The sequence below is a fragment of the Schistocerca nitens genome, chromosome 9, assembly GCF_023898315.1.
Source record: "Schistocerca nitens isolate TAMUIC-IGC-003100 chromosome 9, iqSchNite1.1, whole genome shotgun sequence".
NCBI classification, from domain to species: domain Eukaryota; kingdom Metazoa; phylum Arthropoda; class Insecta; order Orthoptera; family Acrididae; genus Schistocerca; species Schistocerca nitens.
The window spans coordinates 124,761,515-124,785,390 of record NC_064622.1 but is presented as its reverse complement, the minus strand read 5'-3'; the positions used below and the strand labels follow the sequence as shown (position 1 = coordinate 124,785,390).

The following is a 23,876-nucleotide window of genomic DNA, read 5'->3' as shown; positions in this document are numbered from 1 at the left end:
ATACAATTTCATAAGTGTGAAGTTATCCAACTGTGTAATTACGTAAACATCTGTCACTGATGTAGTAAAATAAATGTTTGTCTCTCCCAGTTAAATGATCAGATAGCTGTGTTAGAGAAATATGGTACCGATGTGTAAAGTTGTATAAGCAAATACCATATTGGCTAGGGCTCCTTGTACTTGCCAAACACATGGTACATGAAGTAGGCATGTACCCCTTGAGGATTAATGTAATTATACCCTCAGGTATTACAGATTACAGCAATGGAATGAAATGTATCATGGAAAACTTTCTTTGTAATGCAAAAATCTTGAAAAATAAATTGCTTAAGTACAAAATTAATCTCTCAAATGCGTGTCCTGTAGCGCTAAATGTGCGTCTTTCTGTAAGATAATTCCAGCGCTAAATGTGCGTCTTTCTGTAAGATAATTCTATGGAAGTGTCGTAGTTATTGTCCTCTGTAAGCATAGTTCTGCTGAAGTCAATGTACTTACCTCATCATAAACGAAAGTGAAATGCTTTGCGTATAGATATCGTAGTTATTACATACCTTACCGTGATCAAGAAAGTACTATAATGTAACGTATTGTTGTGCTACAGAAAAGGCTGTCTCATTGTAGCTATACCACAAAAGTTACTACTAAAACATGTTTTACTTTCCAGAATAATACAGAAAAACTGTGCAGATATAAAACAGATACACCGCAAAAGCAACAATGTAAACTGTGTCACATATTAGTAGCGTCGTGATATAATCATGTAGCTATCAAATAAACTAACCACTGTGTCACCTGGTATCTCTCAGAAAGTACTTTAAATCCAGAATGTATTTTCAAGTAAACCAAAATGTTACATTATAATCTCATTAGCAGTACCAGTATATGTTCTAAGTATGTAAGCCTTACAGTCGTTACGTAATCGTGCAACTAACAAGCAAGAATGTACACACACAATAACACTGTGTCGTCTGTTCACTATAAGAATGCATTCGTAATTAGTGTCTAAATATGTTCCCTAGGTTCTACACTGGATAGTGTATTCTAAAACATAGTTGCATGTTAACAGTTTCTAAGTGTGACAAAGAGTACTAGAAACGTGAAGTGAAAAGTTTTATGGCAAAGACAAAGTTAAAAAGCAGATTATCTTTCAATAAACGGTTTTACATGTGAAACGTGGTGCAATCCTTTCCTCTTCTTAGTACTTAGAGTTTCAACTTAAATGCAATTATCATTCGGTATACGTTGGTGAAGAATACTGGAATTTTTCTCAAGGTTAGCAGCTATGTTATTTTTCTCTGAGCCAGCTGGCGCACGTGGCTGCCTGCGGTGCGAGTCATTGTCTGCTATCTCTTTGTTGGCGCGCGCCGTTATTAGGATTTGGAGACCTAACTTCTACAAATTCACCTTGTCGAGAGGTTCTAGACTGGATAGTTTATTCTAAAACATAGTTGCATGTTAACAGTTTCTAAGTGTGACAAAGAGTACTAGAAACATGAAGTGAAAAGTTTTATGGCAAAGACAAAGTTAAAAAGCAGATTATCTTTCAATAAACGGTACAATTTTGTGCTTTTGAAGCTTTTGCTGTGTTTGTCTCTGATTTTGTTCCATTGTGTCTAACTTTTGAAGCTTTTGCTGTGTTTGTCTCTGATTTTGTTCCATTGTTGCATTAATTGCAGTAATAATGTATTAGTGTCTGGAATCTGTTTCTCTATGCTTTTTGGCAGTATGAAACCCGCCAGTTCTGATTATTTTCTGATCTGTTGTTACGATTATATCGTCTGTCGTCATAACGGTAGATTCCATAGTTTCTTTCTTGTCGGTCACGTGGTGGAGAATTTCTCCCTGAATCGTAACTGCGCGCTGGACCGTTGCGTCTAAAGTTATTCTGTCTCCCTTGATAATAATTATTTTGGTTCCCATATTGTCTGTTTCTATGATTGTCTTTGTCATATTCATTACTACGGAAGTGCGATCTTTCTCTGTAACTATTATTCTGCCAACGGTTGTCATACGGGTGGTGTCTGTTTTGGTCACGATTTGTGTTGTGAGAATAGCCTTGTCGTGTCCAGTTATTATTTCTTTCATCGCGGAATTGTGACGGATGTGACCTGTAATTGTTGTGTTCCTGTTTTCGCGTTCCACGATTGTGAGTGTCAATTTGCAATTCTTGTAAGAGTCCCTGAAAAGCTTCAATGCCGTCTTTGCAAACGTCCTGCTAAAATAATATGTCGTAAATGTTCAGGCAATTTGATTAAGCAAATGCGGAGGAGTTCTGAGGGGCTGTATGGGTTTGACAGGTACTGATTCTTGTGCAACATGTCTTCGAAATATTTCACAAGACTGGAGAATTCAGATTGTTCGAAATGTTTCATCATTATGATGCTATGTTTTACTCGGTCTTATGTAGCTTGAGACCAATTCGCTGAGAGGAAGGCATGATAAAATTCTCCTTCACTGTGACAATCGTGAATGACCGATCGCATTCTTACAGCTGGTTCATTCTCTAAGTAGCCACACATAAATTCTAACCTGTGCTCCAATGACCAGTTGGGAGGAAAACAATGAGAGAATTGATGAAGCCATGCTTGTGGATGAATGTCGTTGTCAGAATTCTTAAATGTTTTGAATTTACATGTAGTGATGAACAGCTTATAGTCAAAATCATCGCGTCGGCGAGTCGCACATCGCTCATTGTTACTTCGTTTCTGCGGTTTCATCTCAAAATCCAATGCGCCTTGCCAATTTCTTTCATAATTTCCGAAGTGTCCTGTGTTATTATTTTGTGGTTGTTCCGTATTTCTATGTCCCTCTTCCCGTACTGGAGCGCGAGTGTCCTCTGAAATATGTAATTCTTGTATTACTTGTGCCAACTGATCTTGTACTTCCCGGATTTCTCTTTTGTACTGTGTATTGATTTGATTTTGATTTTGTTTGAATTTTCTAATTTGTTCATACTCTTCAGTGTCCGTGAAGGCTACAGGTCTTGTGTCATTCAGATCATCATCTACCTTTGTAGGTAAGTTAGTGAACTGATCTGAAAGTTCGGCTTCTTTATCCGTTAGTGAAATTAGTTCCTCTGTGTGTTTTTCTGAACCAAGTTTCAGAGTGTCCATTTGTGTTGAAATCGTATCTACCGTGTCCTTTAAGTTTTCCTGAGTTTTTGCAAGTTGCGTAACCGAATCGGTAGATGCAACTGAGTCAATTTTAGCTTGCAAGGTGTCGTGATTCTCATGAACAATAGTTTGCAGTTCTTTTATGGCTGCTTCGTGATTCTGTAATGCATTTTCATGACACGAAAAAATAGGTTGGAAATGCTCACAAATTTGTGTTTTTACGTCATTACAGACTTTTTGACATTTCGATTCAATGTTATGTAACTCAATAGTTAAATCACGTGTTTGTTCAAGTGTGGTGTCTAACTTCCGAAGATTTTGTTCCATTGTGTCTAACTTTTGAAGATTTTGTTCCATTGTGTCTAACTGTTGCTGTGTTTGTCTCTGGTGTTGTTCCATCGTGTCTAACTTTTGAAGATTTTGTCCCATTTGTTTCTAATTTTTTCAAGCGTTGTGTCTAACTTTTGTAGCCTTTGTCCCATTTGTTGCATTAACTGCAATAACAGTACACTGGTGTCTGAAACATGTTCCTCAGTGCTATTCCGCAGTGCATTTGAACCGGCAATATTCGTATTTTGAAAAGCAGAAAATGTGTCTTGATTTATTTGAGAAAACAGTGAGGACACAAAACCTGAATCTACAGTATTTGCAAGATTGTGTCCTGTCATTTCGGAATCCTGAGGCGAGCTGTTGTCGACCGATCGATCGATAATGCTTCCCTGTTCACTAATTGTTTCACTGCCTACACCATTATTTGCAGCTCGCTCCATTTCCCTATGCACAATTACCAAATTACTACTTTGAACATTAGTTAATTCATTACATGGTGGCGCTAACACACTGCTTTCGTCTTCACTGTCATTTCTCAGTTTACTTTGGAGTCTAGTATTACGTTTTTCACGCGCCATTATTGTCACAATATTTCACACGACAACACAGGCAAACGAAATTTGAAGAGCAAAATAAGATAACACATTAACATAGCACTGAAAATAATATCTAGTTAATTGCAAGCGCAGCTGCGAAATACTTGGTGCAAATTTACATGCGTGCCACACCTGTTTTAATGTACAACAATGAAAGACTGCAACTACAAAGGAGATTCTCTCTACAATTACGCGATAGCAATAAACAAAATCTACACTAATTACACAAACTACAAGAAAAAATCGGAAGATTCCAGTGAGGTATCCTCGGTTAAGGGTCGACATATGAAACGTCCCCTTTGAACAATTATACAAGACTGCGCTTAAACTGACACACAATATTTTTAGCGCAACGCAATCTGACTTTCAATAGTCCCTACAAAAGAATGGCCCTGACTAACATTAACCTATACCTTTCACAAATCACTTACCTCACAAAAATCTTCGTTACTCGAACTACTGCAATACAGCGAGCGCCACTACTGCCAGCTAAATAAAAGATACAAACTACGGAAGGCACTAACTACTGATAGGCATAGTTAGCAAATGAAAGATTTTAATAGAGAACAAACAATGTATTAACCTTAATAGTCATAATATATATAGCTGTTCATGACATCCAGTCTTACAAATTTCAAATCTCCGCCATCTCTCTCCCCACATCCACCACTGCTGGCGGCTCACCTCCAACTGCGCAACGCTACGCGCTGTTAACATCCAGCGCCCAATACTACAATGGCGAGTATTACAACAATGCCAACGAGCCACAGACTGCACACAGCACAGCCAGTGATTTTCATACAGAGCGCTACGTGGCGTTACCAATATAAGAACCTAAACAGCCTACTTACATTTAAAATAGCCAATATGTAGCCGCCCACTGAAATTAATTATGTATACTTAGCCTGTAAATTGACACTTTCCACTTAATTTCCATAAAAGTCGTTCAAATGATCTATGGAACACGTAACTAACGAATCAACCTTTTCCTTTATTTCTGGGTCATCAGTCTTCTGACTGGTTTGATGCGGCACGCCACAAAGTCCTCTCGTGTGCCAACATCTTCATCTCAGAGAAGCACTTGCAACCCACGTGCACAATTATTTGGTGGTTGTATTCCAATCTCATTCTTCCTCTACAGTTTTTGCCTTCTACAGCTCCCTCTAGCACCATGGAAGTTATTCCCTGATGTCTCAACAGATGTCCTATCATCGTGTCCCTTCTCCGTGTCAGTGTTTTCCACGTATTCCTTCCCTTTCCGACGCTACGCGGAATATTTTCATTCCTTGCCTTATCAGTCCCCATAATTTTCAACATTCGTCTGTAGCACGACATCTCAAATGCTTCGACTCTCTTCTGTTCCGGTTTTCCCACAGTCCACGCTTCATTACCATACATGACATTCTTAGAATTTTCTTCCTCAAATTAAGGCCTATGTTTCATACTAGTAGACGTCTCTTGGCCAGGAATGCCCTTTGTGCCATTCCTAGTCTTCTTTTGATGTCCCCATTGCTCCGTCCGTCAGTCGTTATTTTACTGCCTAGGTAGCAGAATTCCTTAACTTCATCTACTTCGTGACCATGAATCCTGGTGTTAAGTTTCTCGCTGTTCTCATTTCTGCTGCATCTCATTACTTTCGTCTTTCTTCGATTTACTCTCAGGCCATAATCTGTACTCATTATATTGGTCATTCCGTTCAGTAGATCATGTAATTCTTCTTCACTTTCACTCAGGAAAGCGATGTCATCGGCGAATCGTATCGTTAATATCCTTTCACCTTGATTTTTATTCCACTTCTGAACCTTTCTTTTATATCCAACATTGCTTCTTCGCTCTACATATTGAACAGTAGGGGGGAAAGGCTACATTCCCGTCTTACACCCTTTTTAATCCGAGCACTTCGTTCTTGGTTGACCACTCTTTGGTCTTGTACATATTGTATATTACCTGTGTCTTCCTAAAGCTTGCCCTACTTTTCTCAGAATTTCGAACTTCTTACACCGTTTTACATTATCGAAGGCTTTTTCCAGGTCGACAAATCCTATGAACATGTCTTGATTTTTCTTTAGTTTTGCTTCCATTATCAACGCAACGTTAGAATTGCCTCTCTTGTGCCTGTACCTTTTCTAAAACCAAACTGATCGTCATCTGGCACATCCTCAATTTTCCTTTCCATTCTTCTGTATGTTATTCTTGTCAGGAACTTGGATGCATGAGCTGTAAAGCTGATTGAACGATAATTCTCGCACTTGTCAGCTCTTGCAGTCTTCGGAATTGTGTGGATGATACTTTTCAGAAAGTCAGATGGTATGTCGACAGACTCATACATTCTACACACCAACGTGAATACTCGTTTTGTTGCCACTTCCCCCAATGATTTTAGAAATTCTGATGGAATTTTATCTATCCCTTCTGCTTTATTTGACCTTAAGTCCTCCAAAGCTCCTTTAAATTCTGATTCTAGTACTGGATCCCCTGTCTCTTCTAAATCGACTCCTGCTTCCTCTTCTATCACATCATACAAATCTTCCCCCTCATAGTGGCTTCATTGTATTCTTTCCACCTATCCGCTCTCTCCTCTGCATTTTGCAGTGGATTCCCGTTGCACTCTTAATGTTACCACACTTGCTGTTAATGTCTCCGAAGGTTGTTTTAACTTCCCCGTACGCTGAGTCTGTCCTTTCGACAATCATTTATTTTTCGATTTCTGCACATTTTTCATGCAACCATTTCATCTTAGCTTCCCTGCATTTCCTATTTATTTCATTCCTCAGCGACTTGTATTTCTGTATTCCTGAGTTTCCCAGAACATTTTTGTACTTTCTCCTTTCATCGATCAAATTAAGTATTTCTTATGTTACCCATGTTTTCTTCGCAGTTACCTTCTTTGTACCTATGTTTTTCTTTCCAACACCTCTAATGGTCCTTTTTAGAGGTGTCCATTCCTCTTCAACTGTACTGACCACTGAGCTATTGCTTATTATTGCTGTATCTATAGCCTTAGAGAACTTCAAGCGTATCTCGTTATTCCTTAGTACTTCTGTATCCCACTTCTTTGCGTACTGATTCTTCCTGACTAATCTCTTAAATTTCAGCCTACTTTTCATCATCGCTATATTTTGCTCTATATCTGCTCCTGGGTACGCCTTATAATCCAGTCTGATTTCGGAATCTTTGTCTGACCTTGATGTAATCTAACTGAAATCTTCCCGTATTACCCGGCCTTTTCCAAGTATACCTCCTCCTCTTGTGCTTCTTGAACAGAGAATTCACTATTACTAGCTGAAACTTGCTACAGAACTCAATTAGTCTTTCTCCTCTCTCATTCCTTGTCCCAAGCCCACATTCTCCTGTAGCCTTTTCTTCTACTCCTTCCTCTACAACCGCATTTCAGTCCCCCTTTACATACTGTATTACCCTTTCAATATCCTCACATACTTTCTCTATCTCTCCATCTTCAGCTTGTGACGTCGGCATGTATACCTGAACCATCGTTGTTGGTGTTAGTTTGCTGTCGATTCTGAGAGAACGAGCCTATCACTGAACTGTTCACAGTAACACACTCTCTGCTCTACGAGCTACCTTCCTGTCCGTAGCGAATACTACTCCCGTTGTACCATTTTCTGCTGCTGTAGATACTGCCCTATACTCATCTGACCAGAAATAATTGTCTTCTTTCCATTTCACTTCACTGACCCATACTGTATCTAGATTGAGCCTTTGCATTTCCCTTTTCAAATTTTATAGTTTCCATACCACGTTCAAGCTTTCGACGTTCCACACCCCGATTCGTAGAACGTTATCCTTTCGTTGATTATTCAATTTTTCTCTGATGGTCACTTCCCTCTTGGCAGTCCCCTCCCAGAGATCTGAATGATGGACTTTTCCAGAATCTTTTGCCAATAGAGAGATCATCATGACACTTTCCAGTTACAGGCCACGTGTCCTGTGGATACACGTATCGTGTCTTTAATGCAGCGGTTTCCCTTGCCTTCTACATCCGTAGCGGTAGCGTTACCGCCTACCAAGCAAGGGGGCTCGGGTTCGATTCCCGGCAGGGGACTGGGTGTTGTGTGTTGATCATCATTGACACGCAAGTCGCCGAAGTGGCGTCAACTACAAAGACTTGCAATACGGCGGCCGAACCTCGAACGGGACATCCTGGCCAATAAATGCCATACGATCATTTCATTTTTCATGCCGTTGATCACTGCTGATTGTTCCGCCTTAAGGGGCAGTTTCCCACCCCTAGGATAAGAGAGTGCCCAGCACCTCTGTCCGCTCTCCGCCCTTTTTTTTCTTGACAAGGCCGTTGGCAGAACGAGGGTGACTTCTTATGCCGGAAGTCTTCGGCCACCAATGCTGTTTATTAATCAAAATTTAATCAAAGACGCTACCCCAAGACCTCGGGTTCCAAGACTACCAATCTTCAAACTATCTTCTTAAACGATCGGATGGACGTCCACTGACAGCTTTCAAGAGAGAGCGCCAGATTTTTTGTTAATTAAACTCAATTTGAATTATTATTTGTCTTGGATTTTAGGAGTAAGCTTTGATTGATTAAGCAAAAGAAAACGGAAAAAAGTGAGTGTCTCAGCAGGAAACCCCTTAAAAGTTAGTGATATTCCCCTCGAGACTGATGTAAAATAATAAGTTTTAATGTTTTTATTCGTTAAAAGTCCGTACGCACTGGCTGTAAGTTACTCTAAAGATATCCGAGGCAAACCCAATGAAAATTTACTTTAAAATGTCAGAGGAATCAGCGCTTTGTTTGACGTACTTAGATACCTAGTTTTAGTAGTTGCAGTAGTCATAGTAGCAGCAAGACATTTTTGCGATTTTTGCCGAAGACAGTTTGATAGTTTTGTAGGGGCTACGATTGAGGCAGTGTGAGTGGGCTAGACCAGGTAAGACCTGTGATAGCCAACAGAGCGTGGTATATGTGTGACGTGTCATGTTAGATCGAACATTGTCTTACAAGAAACATGTAGAAAAAACTAGAGCGAAAATCAACACACGGAAAGGTATAATCCGCAAACTTACCAACTCACACTCGGGAGCAAATCCTGGAATTATACGTGCATCATCCCTGGCACTGCGCTTTGCTCCATCTGAATATGCATGCCCCGTATGGAGAAGATCGACACATGCCCAGAGGCTAGATGCAGCACTGAATGACTCATGTCGATTAATTACGGGATGCCTGAAGCCTACAAACTGTGATCTCCTTTATATGTGTTCTGGAATAGCCTCCCGCTCCCATCTCCCCTCCTACAGATCAGACGGCAAACGTTGGCGATGGCCGAACGAAGCAGGCAGTGCGAAGATAGTAGACATCCCCTGTACGCACATCAGCTGGCGGTGGTAAAACTTAAATCTAGGAAACATTTCATAAAAGTTCAACGTCCAGTAAACGAAAGTCAATCTATAACCAGAGAATCAATGTGGAATCAGAAATAGGATAAAAGCAGCCTGAAAAGTTAGAGCATTAAAAAAAAATCTTCCTGCTGGATCACAATTGGAATGTAGAGTCTGGAAGAGCTAAATAGACTTAGGTGCCTGATAGGAAGATCAAAGGATAACCTGTTCATGTAGGGATACGCCGAAGAAGATCTCTGCCAATGTGGAGGAAAATAAACGATGACACATCTGTTGACCTGTACATCCTTGCTGGCCCCGTGCACTTTCCAAGACCTGTGGTTGACCAACGACGCTGCAGAGAAGTGTGCGAACACTGGAGAAAGATATGAGCCTTGCTATAGACAATAATGACGACTTACGATATGTGAAGATCATGACTGTACATATGAATGTATAGCTATTATTTAGTTGTATTTGTAACCTAGTAGATATACTCTAATAGTTAATTACAGATGTAGCTCAGACACGATTAAATAAATAAATAGAAACATTAGTATCTTGAAGTTCTTGCTCAACTCAGAGAAAAAATAAGAGGAAAATTATTCGAATTATGGAAGAAAAAGTCATGGGTTCTGCATCAAGACAACGCACTGGCTCATACCGCATTGTCTGTTAAACGGGTTCTAGCGAAGCATAGCATCCCACTGTTAGGTCGCCCCCTAATTGGCCCGATCTAGTACCAGAAAATGTCGTTCTTGCGGAACACAACTAGCTCTTTATACTCATGAAGTAATGAGTGCTATTGATAGGGGATGTCAAATTGACTCCATATTTTTAGATTTTCAGAAGGCTTTCGACATTGTTCCTCACAAGCGTCTTGTAACCAAACTGTGCGCCTATGGAATATCGCCTCAGTTGTGCGACTGAATTCGTGATTTCCTGTCAGAAAGGTCACAGCTCGTAGTAATAGACGGAAAGTCATCGAATAAAACAGAAGTAATATCCGGCGTTCCCCAAGGAAGTGCTATAGGCCCTCTATTGTTCCTGATCGTATATTAACGACATAGGAGACAATCTGAGCAGCCCTCTTACATTGTTTGCAGATGATGCTGTCATTTACCGTCTTGTAAAGTCTCAGATGACCAAAATGAATTGCAAAATGATTTAGATGAGATATCTGTGGGGTGCGAAAAGTGGCAATTGACCCTGAATAAAGAAAAGTGTGAAGTTATTCACGTGAGTACTAAAAGAAATCCGCTAAATTTCCATTACGCGATAAGTCACACAAATCTGAAGGCTGTAAATTCAACTAAATACTTAGGGATTACAATTACAAATAAAAGTTGGAAGGATCACATAGATAATGTTGTCGGTAGAGCAAACCAAAGACTGCGATTCATTGGCAGAACACATAGAAGGTGCAACAGGTCTACTAAAGAGACTGCTTACACTACACTTGTCCTCCTTATTCTGGAGTATTGCTGCGCGGTATGGGATCCATATCAGGTGGAACTGACGGATGATATTGAAAAAGTTCAAAGACGCGCGGCCCGTTTTGTATCATCGCGAAATAGGGGAGATAGTGCCACAGACATGATACGTGAATTGGAGTGGCAATCATTAAAACAAAGGCGTTTTTCGTTGCGACGGGATCTTCTCATGAAATTTCAATCACCATTTTTCTCCTCCGATTGCGAAAACATTCTGTTGGCACCCACCTACATAGGGATGAATGATCATCACGATAAAATAAGAGAAATCAGGGCTCGCACAGAAAAATTTAAGTGCTCGTTTTTCCCGCGCGCCGTTCAACAGTGGAACAGTATAGAGACAGCTTGAAGGTGGTTCATTGAACCCTCTGCGAGGCACTTAATTGTCAATAGCAGAGTAATCACGAAGATGTAGATGTAGATGTGACTTTTACCTATTTCTCAGGGACAAATCTCCATTAAAAGGAACAAGATTTCAGTCATTTGAAGCAATGAAAGGAAAAGCCGCACGCGTCATCACGCAGCTCGCAGAGGAATACTTCCAGCACCGCTTCCGTCAATAGAAAATTCACGTGGACCGTTCTAATGATAGAGGACGAGAGTATATTGAGGGCGACAATAACTAAATATGTATGTTTTTGAAATAAAATGTTTTACATCTACAGTGCCGTTATTTTATAGCCATACCTCGTACCACTGAATGTATCTGCAAAATTATATTACTGTACGACACATAGTGTGGGGTATGTGACGTTTTGTAGATGGGAGTTCTATTCTCTAAAGAATTGTGGACGAAGCTTTATTGGGTATTACTTAAACTCTATGTTACTAAAAGTTGGAAAATTTGTTACGGTGCCATTTACTGCATACGTTTTTCCTGTGAATTTTCAGCACACAAGAACCTGAATGTGTTCATAACCCACGGCGGTTTGCTGAGCACATTTGAAGCTGTGTATCATGGCGTTCCCGTGGTTGGGGTGCCCGTGTTTGGTGACCAGGAGTTGAACATGATCAGGGCGGAGGAGAAAGGCTACGCGCTGAGGCTCCAGTTCAGCAACCTCACGGCGGAATCCTTCTTCTGGGCCATCACAGAAGTGCTCCACAACCCCAGGTAAAAGCACGTCCCACTTATCGAGGGAAACAGTATAGTGCTGGAGCGCCTTTGCTGGCAGGCTTTTGGAGAGTGACTACAAACCCCATTCGGTCATATTGGTTCATACACGGCTTTCCCAAAAAGCTTCACGTAGAGCAGAGTTTATTTAACAAACTGCAGTGAATGACAATTCGCGATTTTTCACAAAACACAACTTTTATTTATGTATGTTTACAAGGTTGATGACTGAACAACAAAAGAAAGGTGACAATAAGGATGCCAGTAAAAGTTTCCTAATTGAATCAAACAAGAAGTTCACTTCTGATTTTCCACAAAGGTTCGTGGTAACATACACACAGTATTAAAAGTCCAATTCAGCGGTCGAAGTCCACGAGGTCAGCATCAGAAGTGAACTGAACTTCGCAGCTGGTTCTAGCCCCTAAATAGCTGTCTCCAGCCAATCAGGCTTTGGCGTAGTGATAGTTCCTGCAGGCCGTAGCTTGAGCTCCCCCAGCAGGAAGTAGTGCTCGGAATGTCTGTTTCCATTGTCTTTTACGTAAATAGCCAGTGTTTACTATGGTGCTTTTGGTACGCCTTCGACATAGACAACCCTGTCCCTGTGGTGTAATATGGGTTGCTGGCCTTCAGGGGCTACCTTGGCTCCTGCATAACACAAACCCATTGATTCCTAGCCTTTTTCGTTATTTACTCATGGCTTTGTTCTGTTTCCATTTAGTGTGCATTACATCTACAACTATAATCTGAAAACCACCTTTCGATGCACGGCGAAGATCACTTGGCCTACTATTGTCGCTTCCCTCCTACCCTGTTCCAACCGGAATTGTGCACTGGAAAAAAGGCTGTTGGGAGCTTCCATGTGAGCTCCAAACACCTATTTTACTTCCACGTTATTTTCATGAGGTAATTGTAGGAGGATGCAATATGTCGATTGATTCGCGTTTAAACTGTGGTAGGTGTTATTTTGTAAAGTCCCAGTGGAAGTCACTGAAGTTCAGATGAATCATCATATAGGAGAGTCACTGTTTATCGTTCATAATACAAATAACCCTACCGCTTCAGCCACCTTGAACTCTAACGGTACTTCCTTAGTAACACCTTATTACCAGATTTTTTTACGTGTTACCAATCAAGATTCTTCCTCTCATCACCTTCCCACTACTTACTTGTCGTCTACATTAATTTCATACTTCATATTAACTAATATTCAGCGTAACTCTGACGTCACTAGAGTCTTTAGTCCACTGACTACATGAAAACGCACTTCCTTTCGAATCAAAAATTTTGCAGTGCCAACACAAATATACTCAACATATGGCCGTCTTCCAGAGAACGTGCTGCCCGGTGGATACGATGTGCTTAAAAGTGTAACATGAGGTTGCTGAGGATTACGTGGATAGACTATGTAACTAATAAAGTTACTGTAATGTGGCGAATCGCCGAAAAAAGGGAATTTATGGCTCAGTTAGATAAAAAAAAGAAGTTTGGGCTTTTATTGTTCAAGTAAAATCACTATCTTATTTCATATGAAACATCTTTAAATGTTCAGAAACTGTTAATTAAAAGATTTTCTGTAATGGAGTAGGTATTATTATATTTTTGTCAAAAAGTCTGCTGCATGACTAGAGGACTTAGAATATGAGCACTACTTAACGCCACTATCTGTGTCACTCCACTTAGACTACAAACTCTTACGTGTCATTGTGACCGCTACTTGCGTCTTTCATTTTACAGCTTTATGAAAAATTAAGTTACTTACTTTTCTAAATTCTAAAGTCGCAATAGTACTATAATATACTAATTAATGTCCAGGCGCGTTCCGCCTTTTATGGTAAATACATATCCCCTGTGAATTTCTCTGAAATTATAGTGTTTTTACATGTAATACAGGTTCGAAACAGTTAACTCTATATTTTACACGTAAATATTACTTAATTACTTGTCTGTCCATCAAATTCAGTGTTTCAAATGATGTGGTCAGAATTCAATCCGCTCTTCACTTCATTTATGGCAGTTCAACACATACTCAAGTCAAAACTTTTAGCCTTCGTATTCTCACGCTTTGTTTCTCTGTAACTAAATGTGAAAAATGTGACCGCTAATCTGGCAATAGCTTCTTTTCTTTAATCGCCAAAATTCTCGTTCTATAAATCTTATATTGTTGCCAGATTAGGCAGCGAAGTGTTTCACATTATTCTTTGGTTACTGGAAAACAAAACGTGCTAATATAAAATGAAGATTTCTGCTTGAATATATCCCAAATTACCGTAAATTAAATGAAAGTATGACTCTCACCCTACAGACATAGGAGTGAAACACAGATTTTGGTGTAGTAGACTTGTTACTGGAATATTTATGTAAAAATTATATAATTCTAGAAAACCTCACTGCCTTCAGTATAAAAAGCTGAAAAATATTAAATGTTATACTGCAGTAGACAAAGGCGTTTGAATATTTATTCTCTTACTGTGGAAAACAGCAACACCAAAAAACTTGTTGATGTACTATTTACATCCACACATAGAATTAGAAATATACTGTTGTATTTCTCTCAGGTTTGCAGTCAGATCTTAAAATCAAGTTTACACAATATTTTGACTGTCCATTTGGCCGTCATCTTCATGTGACACATCGCTGTTCCTGAGTCACTTAGAACTGTTGATACTCTGCTTCCAGCAACCCCCATTTAGGCCAGCAGACAGCTGTTAGTCTTCACCATTGGTGCTACGCCAGTGTTTTCACCAGTGGGGGCAGCTATCCGCTGGCCTGTAGAGGGTGCTTGAGTATTATGAGTACAAACGAAAGGGATGAATTAACAACAATAAAATCTGTTGTATATAAAAAACAGAGGATATATATGTGTGTATGTCTGGGATCTCCTCTCAAACCCTGGATCGATTTCAACGAAATTTGGCAGTCCTCATAAGCATCAGCACTGTGGGGTTTATAACCTCCTAGCTCAAACAGGAGTGGATATAGGGCAAATAAGTGATTTCCAGCCCCTGGCATATAGACAGCCCTGCACAGCAGGCATGTTGCGTTGAAACAGTATCAGCCTGCCAATCAATGTGCTCTGCAGGGCACTCTACATGTCATGGATTTCCAGGTTTCGATATTTAGGCCTCCATGTGTAACACATACTGTATATTGTGGTGTTATAGTAGGGCCAGCTTTACAGACCTGATTTGCATGGTAGTCTGTTTGTCAGGGAAAAAGAAATGATTTTTTTTGAGCCCTTGATGTAGACTTCAAGCCATGACAGATGTGTTGGAGTAGTATTGGGATGGATACTGCAGAGGAGAGGAGGGAGATGTGGGTGAAGCAAGTGTAAGGTGTAGAGGGGTAGTGGACAGGTAGAGTAGGAAGATAGGGAGGTTGAGATGGTGAAAAGAGAAGTGGATATAGTCAAAGGAGGAGGGAGGAATATATGGTCAGGAAGAGGCAGAGAAAGAGAGGAGGAGGTAGACAGATAAAGGTGGTAAGATGAGGTGGCAGACAGAGGGAGGAGAGAGTCCTCATTTGATTTTCTCGTTCTGGATGCCTATGTGGCGGTAAATAGCGTTTCGATAAAATGAGTAGCGGTTGTGGATCGCCAATATCATGGCCTCCACACGTCCCCCGACTCTTACTCATTGGCTCTTTTTGTGTGGAGATATTAAAAAGCCATGGAGTTTTCTAGCCCCTTCGAGAGCTTCGATTAACGCTTGGAATGCATTGTGGGAGGTTGTCAATGCGTTTGCAAAGCACCTGAGCTTTTTGAACGTGTACAGAAATCGATTAGGGGATATCCTGCCTCATGCCTTGACGTGATCGGTGGGCATGAGGACGAACACATTACAAAAGATGTTCCACAATTGTGCATAAGCAGACTGGATCGTTAGGGACTACGTTAGAAGATGTTCATGTACTCAGTCACAATATGTCATATCACAGAAACCATTGGTTTGTAGGCCTATGTTTATCAGGATTATTTACTTTGTGGTTGTCCTCTGCTTGCCCTTTTCCTTTGTACCTATAATACAAACATCCTACACAGGGACCGCCGGTTCCCGAGAAGCAACAGTTCGTCGAGACTCGGCAACATTGTCGTCTCATCTGAAGATAACTGCCGACGACAAATATACTGTCGGCTTGAGGTGAAGATCCGGCAGCAAACACGAGAAGTTACTCTGCCAGGAAAGCTAACGAAATGATGATGTTTATTTTAATTACAGATTTTGGCCAGTTCTAGACCAGTTAGAACCTAAGAATATGATACAGCCTTCTTTTTCTTCTTACCTTACCAAAAATTCTCCAATTGTTGGCTAGTGCTTGCCTCTCTTCATTTGACATCACTCCCCTAGGTTGCGGTTTTTTTTTTTTTTTTTTTTTTTGTATAGGAAATTTTTCAGTATTGATCAGTAGGCTAAAATTTTCTCTGTTCCGCATGGTATCTTCTGTGATGTTAATTCTTCTCAAATGTCTTCTTGTCTGTTCCAGCTATCCTGTGTTAATAATTGAAAATTGAAAATTATCTTGGTTTGCCTATTGTCGTTCAATCCATGAATATTGCGGTGTTAGCGCCGCTGATACCGAAGTGTGAATATAGCAGAAACTCAATATTCAGTTAATCAGTCTTGCACTCAACTAAATATTTGATTTAATCACTCTTGACCATGTTTGCATTTCTGTTACCATAAAATTTAAGCTTCAACTAAATCTTGGAAGTTTTCTGATAAGCGTTTAGCTTATTAGAACCTTGAAAGACCCTATCTTGAGCAAAAGCAAATTGTCCTCATAACAATATTAACTTCAACGAAAATTGTAAATGATAAAACCTATCTCTGGAATGGGCAACGCTTAAATGATCTGTAGCTGAACTGTCAAATTTCCGTAAATCTCAAATGTCGAAAATTTTCAATTTCCACAGTAAGCATCAGTCATAGCAGAAAAAAAATTTTCAGTAACCTGTCGCAATATAAGTAATTACTGTATGCTTCTTGGATGAGAGATCAAACAAAATAGTCTTCGTTCCTTTCTGACTTTATTACATCGAAGCAAACACACAGACGTTCGGAACAGTTCTTGCTAGCAAGGCATTAACAAGCACACTGATACATAATCTCCTAACATGAAACGCAATTAACATAACGATATTCACTATTTTCGTACTCAGAGCGGCAGGAAGTAAGGAAGATTAGGCTTAACGTCCAGTCGACATCGAGGCCACTAGAGACGGAGCGCAAACTCGGATTGTGTGAAGCATGGGGAAGGAAACCGACCGAGCCGTTCCAAAGGGACAGTCCAACCATATGCCTGGAGGGATTTAGGGAAATTACGGAAAACGAAAATGTAGTTCGCCGGACGTGGGTTTGAACCGTCGTCCTCCCGAATGCGAGTCCAGTGTGCTAACCACTGCGATACCTCGCTCGGTATAGCGGTGAAACTCGTCGGCGGGGTCTCCTTCTCCAAGTTGGCCGTCGATTAGTTTGTGGCTATGGTCGATTTGTTATCTACGAAGATGCTGCCGTCGGCGCATTGTGCCACTCTTCCTCATGGCATGAAACAAACAGAAACACACATTAATGTACAAAAATTATCAGAACGACATTTTTAAATATTAAAACAATTCGCAAACCAATAATTATATCTATCGGACCATTATCTTATCTTCTCTCCTGCACACACTGCCGCTAAATTCTGTTACACCACAATACGACCGTAAAACTTTAATATCCTCTTCCTTATTTTGTCTGTGATTGTTTCTATGTTTCTGTATAAATGTTCGATTCTTCTCTTCGATCAGTTGCTATCTTTCTTTTTTTGTGGTTATAAAGTTTTTGTTTAGTATTTTCTATTCTTTACATTCCAGTTCTTCTTATTCACCTCTTTTATTCAGTATAAGGCACTCAGATCCCCATAGCGATTCAGTTTTAATTACTCTCGCATAATGTTTAGTTTTTGCCTGGAACGATACTTTTATTATGCATTTATTATTCTATCGGTTTTGGGTGATTTTGTATTCTAATCCCATTTTCTTTAATCTTTCTTTACTTAAGTTGTTATCTGATCCATCTGACTGCGTCCATTCTCCCAAATACTTAAACCTAGGTTCCTAATCCCAGAAAAATTTAAGATTGCAGTTGGCAGCATTTCTTGGTTCCCAAAAATCTGGTATTGTCAGTACAGGGTATAAAACATAACAGTTTGTAATTATTTTGTGTGTGACATGCCACTGAAGACCTTAACATTGTAACTATCTAGTGCATTAACTATAAATTTTGACTTCCTTTGGATAAAATATGGAATAGTAAAATTTACATTTTCCCTCTTTAGTGTTCTAGGGTCAAACTTGTCAACTCTTTTGAAGAATGAGATTTTCACTCTGCAGCGGAGTGTTCGCTGATATGAAACTTCCTGGCAGACCGAGACTCAAACTCGGGACCTTTGCATTTAGCGGCCAAGTGCTGTCCCATCTGAGATACCAAAGCACGACTCACGACCTGCCCTCAGAACCTGAATTCTGCCAGTGCCTCGTCTCCTACCTTCCAAACTGCACAGAAGCTCTTCTGCGAACCGGCACTTGCCCGCGAAAGACAAAGGTCCCGAATTCGAGCCTCGGTCCGGCACACAGATTTAATCTGCCAGGAAGTTTCAACTCTTTTGAAGTTTCTGTGTGTTTGTATATATTTTTCTCTGTAGTGCTTATGCTCAGTGTATTCTGCTTTCTCAATATTATAAAGTGTTTATAACATTATCTTTGCATCTCTTTTGTCCTTAGAAGTTATTGCAATATAGTCAACAAAAGCGAGACATTTCACCTCGAATCTTCCTCTGCCTTATATCATGTTTGTTCCTTCGATGTTTTTCTCTTGTAGTTCTTTATCTGACTCGCTTTAGATCTTGATTAATACCAAATTGAAGAGAGTCGGTGAGAGCTTATCGCCTTGCCGAACCCCTGCGCTCGTTATGAAGATTTTGTGCCCGCCTATCTGTCTATTGAATCGTAGGCTTTTCCCAAGTCAGTAAAAGTAACTACTGCGTTAAGGTTCCGTATTATTCTGATCCTGAGGATTGTTTTCAAGTTAAGAATATACTCTGAGCACGATCTACTTTTTCTGGACTTCCCTTGGTGCTCGCCAACTCTGTATTCTGTTTGGTCTCCTATCTTATTCAGTAGAGCACTCGATAGATAAGGAGCGTTCAAATGAGAAGGTACGAGACGTAACAACCAAGCCGGTTGAAATCTGCATATGCCCCTTTGGGATAACCCGTAGTGAGATATCTAGGAACGAGAATGTAGTGTCGCCACCTCCCTCTGTAAAATTCAAAGCCGTGCTCACCGGCTTTTTCGACGTCCGAGATCGGATACTTGTCGAATGCCACAAGCATGGAAAAACCATTAACAGACGTGCACTGTGAGACACTCCGCAGCCTACGCAAGTCCATCAAGATAAAACGGCCTGAATTGCTCACGGCGAGATGGTTCTGCTCCACTAGAAAGCGCGTCCACGCGTCTCCAAAGTTCAATCCGCGATAACAATACATATGTTACTGATAACAGTGCCGTTAAAACAGAGTTACTAAATACGGTTTCCCGAAGCTTCATCACCAAAGAAGACGACGTAAATATTCCAGAATTCGAACCAAGAACAACTGCCAACATGACTAACTTAGAACTATACATCCTCGGTGTAGCTAAGCAGTTTAAATCAATGAAGGCAAGGAAATAAGAATAATCCGCTAAATTACAGGCCCATATCGCTAACGTCGATTTGCAGTAGGATTTTGGAACATATAATGTGTCCGAACATTATGAGTTATCTCGAAGAAACTGATTTATTGACAAACAGCCAAACAGGTTCAGAAAATATCGTTCTGGTGAAACACAATTACTTCTTTTATCTTCTGAAGTGATAAGTTCTATTGACAGGGTTGTCAAATTGATTCCATATTTTTAGACCTCCAGAAGGGTTTTGACACCATACCTCACAAGCGACTTCTAATCAAATTGCGTGCCGATGGGCTATCGCCTCAGTTGTTCGACTGGATTCGTGATTTTCTGTCAGAAAGATCATAGTTCGTAGTAACTGACGGAAAGTCATCGAGTAAAGCAGAAGATACATCTGGTGTTCCCCAAGGAAGTGCCATAAGCCCTCTGCTGTTCCTCATCTACGTAAAAGATTTAGGAGACAATATGAGTAACAACCTTAGATTATTTGCAGATGATGCTGTCATTTACATTCTCATAAAACCATCCGATGGTCAAAACAAATTGGAAAATGATTCAGAAAAGATATCTCTATAGTAAGAAAAATGGCAACCGGCTGTAAGCAATGAAAAAGTGTGAAATTTCTGTTACACGATAAATCACACAAATCTAAAGGCTGTAAATTCAACGAAAAAACGGGATTACAATGACGAACAATATAAGTTGGAACGATGACATAGATAATGTTGTGGATAAAGAGTAGCAGAGACTAGATTTATAGGCGGAACACTGAGAACATGCAACAGGGCTCCTAAAGAGACTGCCTACACTACGCTTGTATTGCTGTGGGATCCGCATCAGAGGTTGGGCGGAGAACGTCGCAAAAGTTCAAAGAAAGGCAGTTCGTTTTATATTATCACGAAATAGGGTAGAGAGCGAATGCGTGGACTGACGTGGCAGTCATCCTAACAAAAGTGTTTCTCGTTGCAGCAGGATAGTCTCACGAAATTTCAATCACCTACTCTCTCCTCAGAGTGTAAAAATATTTTGTCGGCGCCCACCTATATAGGGAGGAACGATGAGCGTAATAAAATAAGAAATCAGGGCTCTCACAGAAAGGTTTAAGTATTCGTTTCTCCCGCACACTGTTCAAGAGTAGATCGGTAGAGAAATAGCTCGAAGGCGGTTAGATGAACCCTCTGCCAGGCTCTTAATTGTGAACTGTCGAGTAAGATATAGATGTAGATAAATATAGAAGTGTGAGGGCTAAGTCCAAGTGGAAGCAATTTGAGCACCCGCCCTATAGCCCGGAAACGTCGTCCTGACACTCCCACGTGTTTGGCCTGCTATGGAAGCGCCTCAGCTCTGACGACGAGTTGGACATAGTTGAGGACTGGCTCCTGTCACAGCCACAGGAATTCCGGAAACAGGGAATTCTTCGCCCCATGAAATAGTGGGATAGTTGTCCTCAGGCCTCTGGTAATTACTTTTGAATAAAGACTACATTCATACCCACAGTGTTGCTCCGTACCATTTCATTCGATCACCACTCACAATTCTGAAGGTGACTGAAAGTAAAGATATACCTCGGTAATTGTTGGTTTCTGTGCTACCCCCTTCTTACGAGCGGATGGACTATGGCTTGTTTCCAGTCGTCCGTTTTCTTCATTTATTCCAGCAGTCTTTAATAACATCGTAAACAGTTTCAGCTAAATGTGAATGCCGTGTGACTAGGGCCTCCCGTCGGGTAGACCGTTCGCCAGGTGCAAGTCTTTCGATTTGATGCCACTTCGGCGACTTGCGCATCGATGGGGATGAAATGATGATGATTAGGACAACACAACACCCAGTCCTTGAGCGAAGAAAATCTCCGAGCCAGCTGGGAATCGAACTCGGGCTCTTAGGATTGACATTCTGTCGCGCTGACCACTCTGCTACTGGAGGCTGCTCACTGCCCTCCATGTTTCCACATCTCAGCTAATATCCCGTCTTTACCTGTCGATCTGTCTTTTTTTTTCCAGCTGGCCAAATCGAAATACTGTATACGTTTTTCCCCTGTTTCTGTTTTTGTTCGATGGCGAACGGTGTAGGCTGGTACCAGTTAACAGTGTGAAGTGTTCCTTGATTGACTAAATTGTTAGCTCTACTTCCTTTTAACACAATCACATTCTCAATCCACAGAATGTACCATTAACTGGAAGTATTTGGCCCACAGCTACCGGATGAAGGCGCAGCAGCTGTCGCGGCTGTTCCATGACAGACCCCGCACGCCGCTGCAGGAGGTGGTGTACTGGACGGAGTACGTGGTGCGCCACAAGGGAGCGCCACACATGAGGTCGGCCGCGCTGGAACTGTGCTGGTACCAGAGGCTGCTACTGGACGTGCTGGCGGCGGCGCTGGTCGCTGCTGCTGCGGTCCTCTGGGTCCTCAAGGTCGCCCTGGGGGCTGTCCACAGGCTGATTATCGACCGGGAGCCAGACAGCCCCAAGAAGAAACTCAAAAAGAAGTAGCAACACTTATACCAAATAAGAACAAAATTCCTGAGATTATTTTTAAATATATCGTTATTTATATAATATGTGACTACTCCTGTTCTTCCACCAATGACTTCATCCAAGCTCCTAAAGCAGGGACGGCCAAAAATTTGGCACACGAGAAGAGGCCTGGTAAACATGCCGCAGCTGTCTCGCCTGACTGCACGCTCCACCCACCGGCACCCCGTGCTGTCTGAGCACGAGGCAGTGGAAGAGGGATAAACTCTTTTTTTTCCTTTATTGCATTTCAACTCCCCATCGGGGCGGGCTGGCAGCAGCATATGCGCTGCTCTTCAGCTGAAAGACAGAACAAACAATAGAAGACATTTAAAAATAACAAAGGAGAAAACATGGTGAACATAGATATAAAAAAGGGGGAACATCATGGAAGACAATAGACAAAAAAGGGGTGACTGTGAAATGGAGATAAAAACCGTAAAAAAGTAGCGCACACAAAAAACCACACACTGGGACAATTAAAAGAACCAAGGCGCAGTATGATCGGAGCATAAAAGTATCGACGGATGGCATAGCACATAACAAACACTGACAGTAACACTAAGTACAAGGCCAGCACACAATTAAAGTCGCACCTCTCGAAGCACAGGAGAAACAGCACTGAACGCAACACTGGCGTGGCACACTGACAATGATCAAAATGGAGGATCTGCCAGGTGTAAGGAGATGAGGGAGAAGGGAAGAAGGGAGGGAGGGGAAGAGAGGAGGGGGAGATGGGCGGGGGGCGCTCCGAAGAGGGCCAGGTACGGAGGGATATGGGAGGGAAAGAGGCAAGGATGGGGTGCTGGGTCTCAAGGGGAAGGGAAGGGGGAAAATACGCTCTGGGAGAAGGAGGGGAGAGGAAAAAGGGGGCCCTGGGGAGGGGGGGAACAAGGCCAGGTTATAGTTGGAAGGAAGAGTATATGATACGGCGAAGTTCATCGTCGGGAAGGGGGAGGCGCTGGAAATTACCCTGATGAAGGAGATGGAGGGTGTGGAGGTGGAGAGAGGGAGGGATACAGCGATAGAGGTGCGGCAATGGACATGGTGTGGAAGGGATAAACTGTGTAAGCGTCGCATTTGAATGGTTATTCAGTCGTACTGCATACGAGTTCATTTCATATTTCACTTTTCTCAACAACACAGATAACAAACAAAACGAATTTTCAGTATTATTTAATTATTTGTGGTGCTCTGAAGACGTAATATAATTTTGATCAGCTATAGACTGTCGGCTTATGTGCCGACGCAGACAATTTCACAGATGTTCGCCATAAGGTTGCAACTTAATTATGACTTATTTAGTTTCATAATCCAAAAAACCCTTTCACATGTTGATCGAAATATGTTGTCACATTTTCAATCTCATTGTGGAGACGTGGAAATTCCCTTTGAGAAAAACAACGTGGAACATTTTGACAGTTTTAACACTTTGCCGTCCGCACGTCTCGTACAACTTTATTCGCTTAATGCCGATAGCGTCAATTCGGATCACTTGGCTTGTCGCCGGCCGCTTGTCACCTTTCCGATGATGACAAGCTTCAAATACATTGACTTTTGCGCGCTTTAATTTATCCGGAAATCCTCTATTTTTCCGTATCGTTCCATAAACTCGGATTTTCTTTTCAAGTAACATCTCTGCAAGTTCTACACT

At 41.1% G+C, this 23,876-nt stretch overlaps 1 protein-coding gene across 1 annotated transcript in view; it reads left to right on the top strand.

The window, feature by feature from the left end:
• LOC126203731 (UDP-glycosyltransferase UGT5-like) overlaps positions 1-22,267 on the top strand; it is a 181,515-nt gene extending 159,248 nt beyond the window's left edge. The window contains exons 5-6 of the mRNA XM_049938101.1: positions 11,782-12,001; positions 21,907-22,267. Coding sequence (XP_049794058.1) covers positions 11,782-12,001; positions 21,907-22,201 — 515 coding nt within the window. The 3' untranslated portion in view covers positions 22,202-22,267. The remainder of the gene's footprint in view (positions 1-11,781; positions 12,002-21,906) is intronic.
• Positions 22,268-23,876: the final 1,609 nt, after the last annotated feature.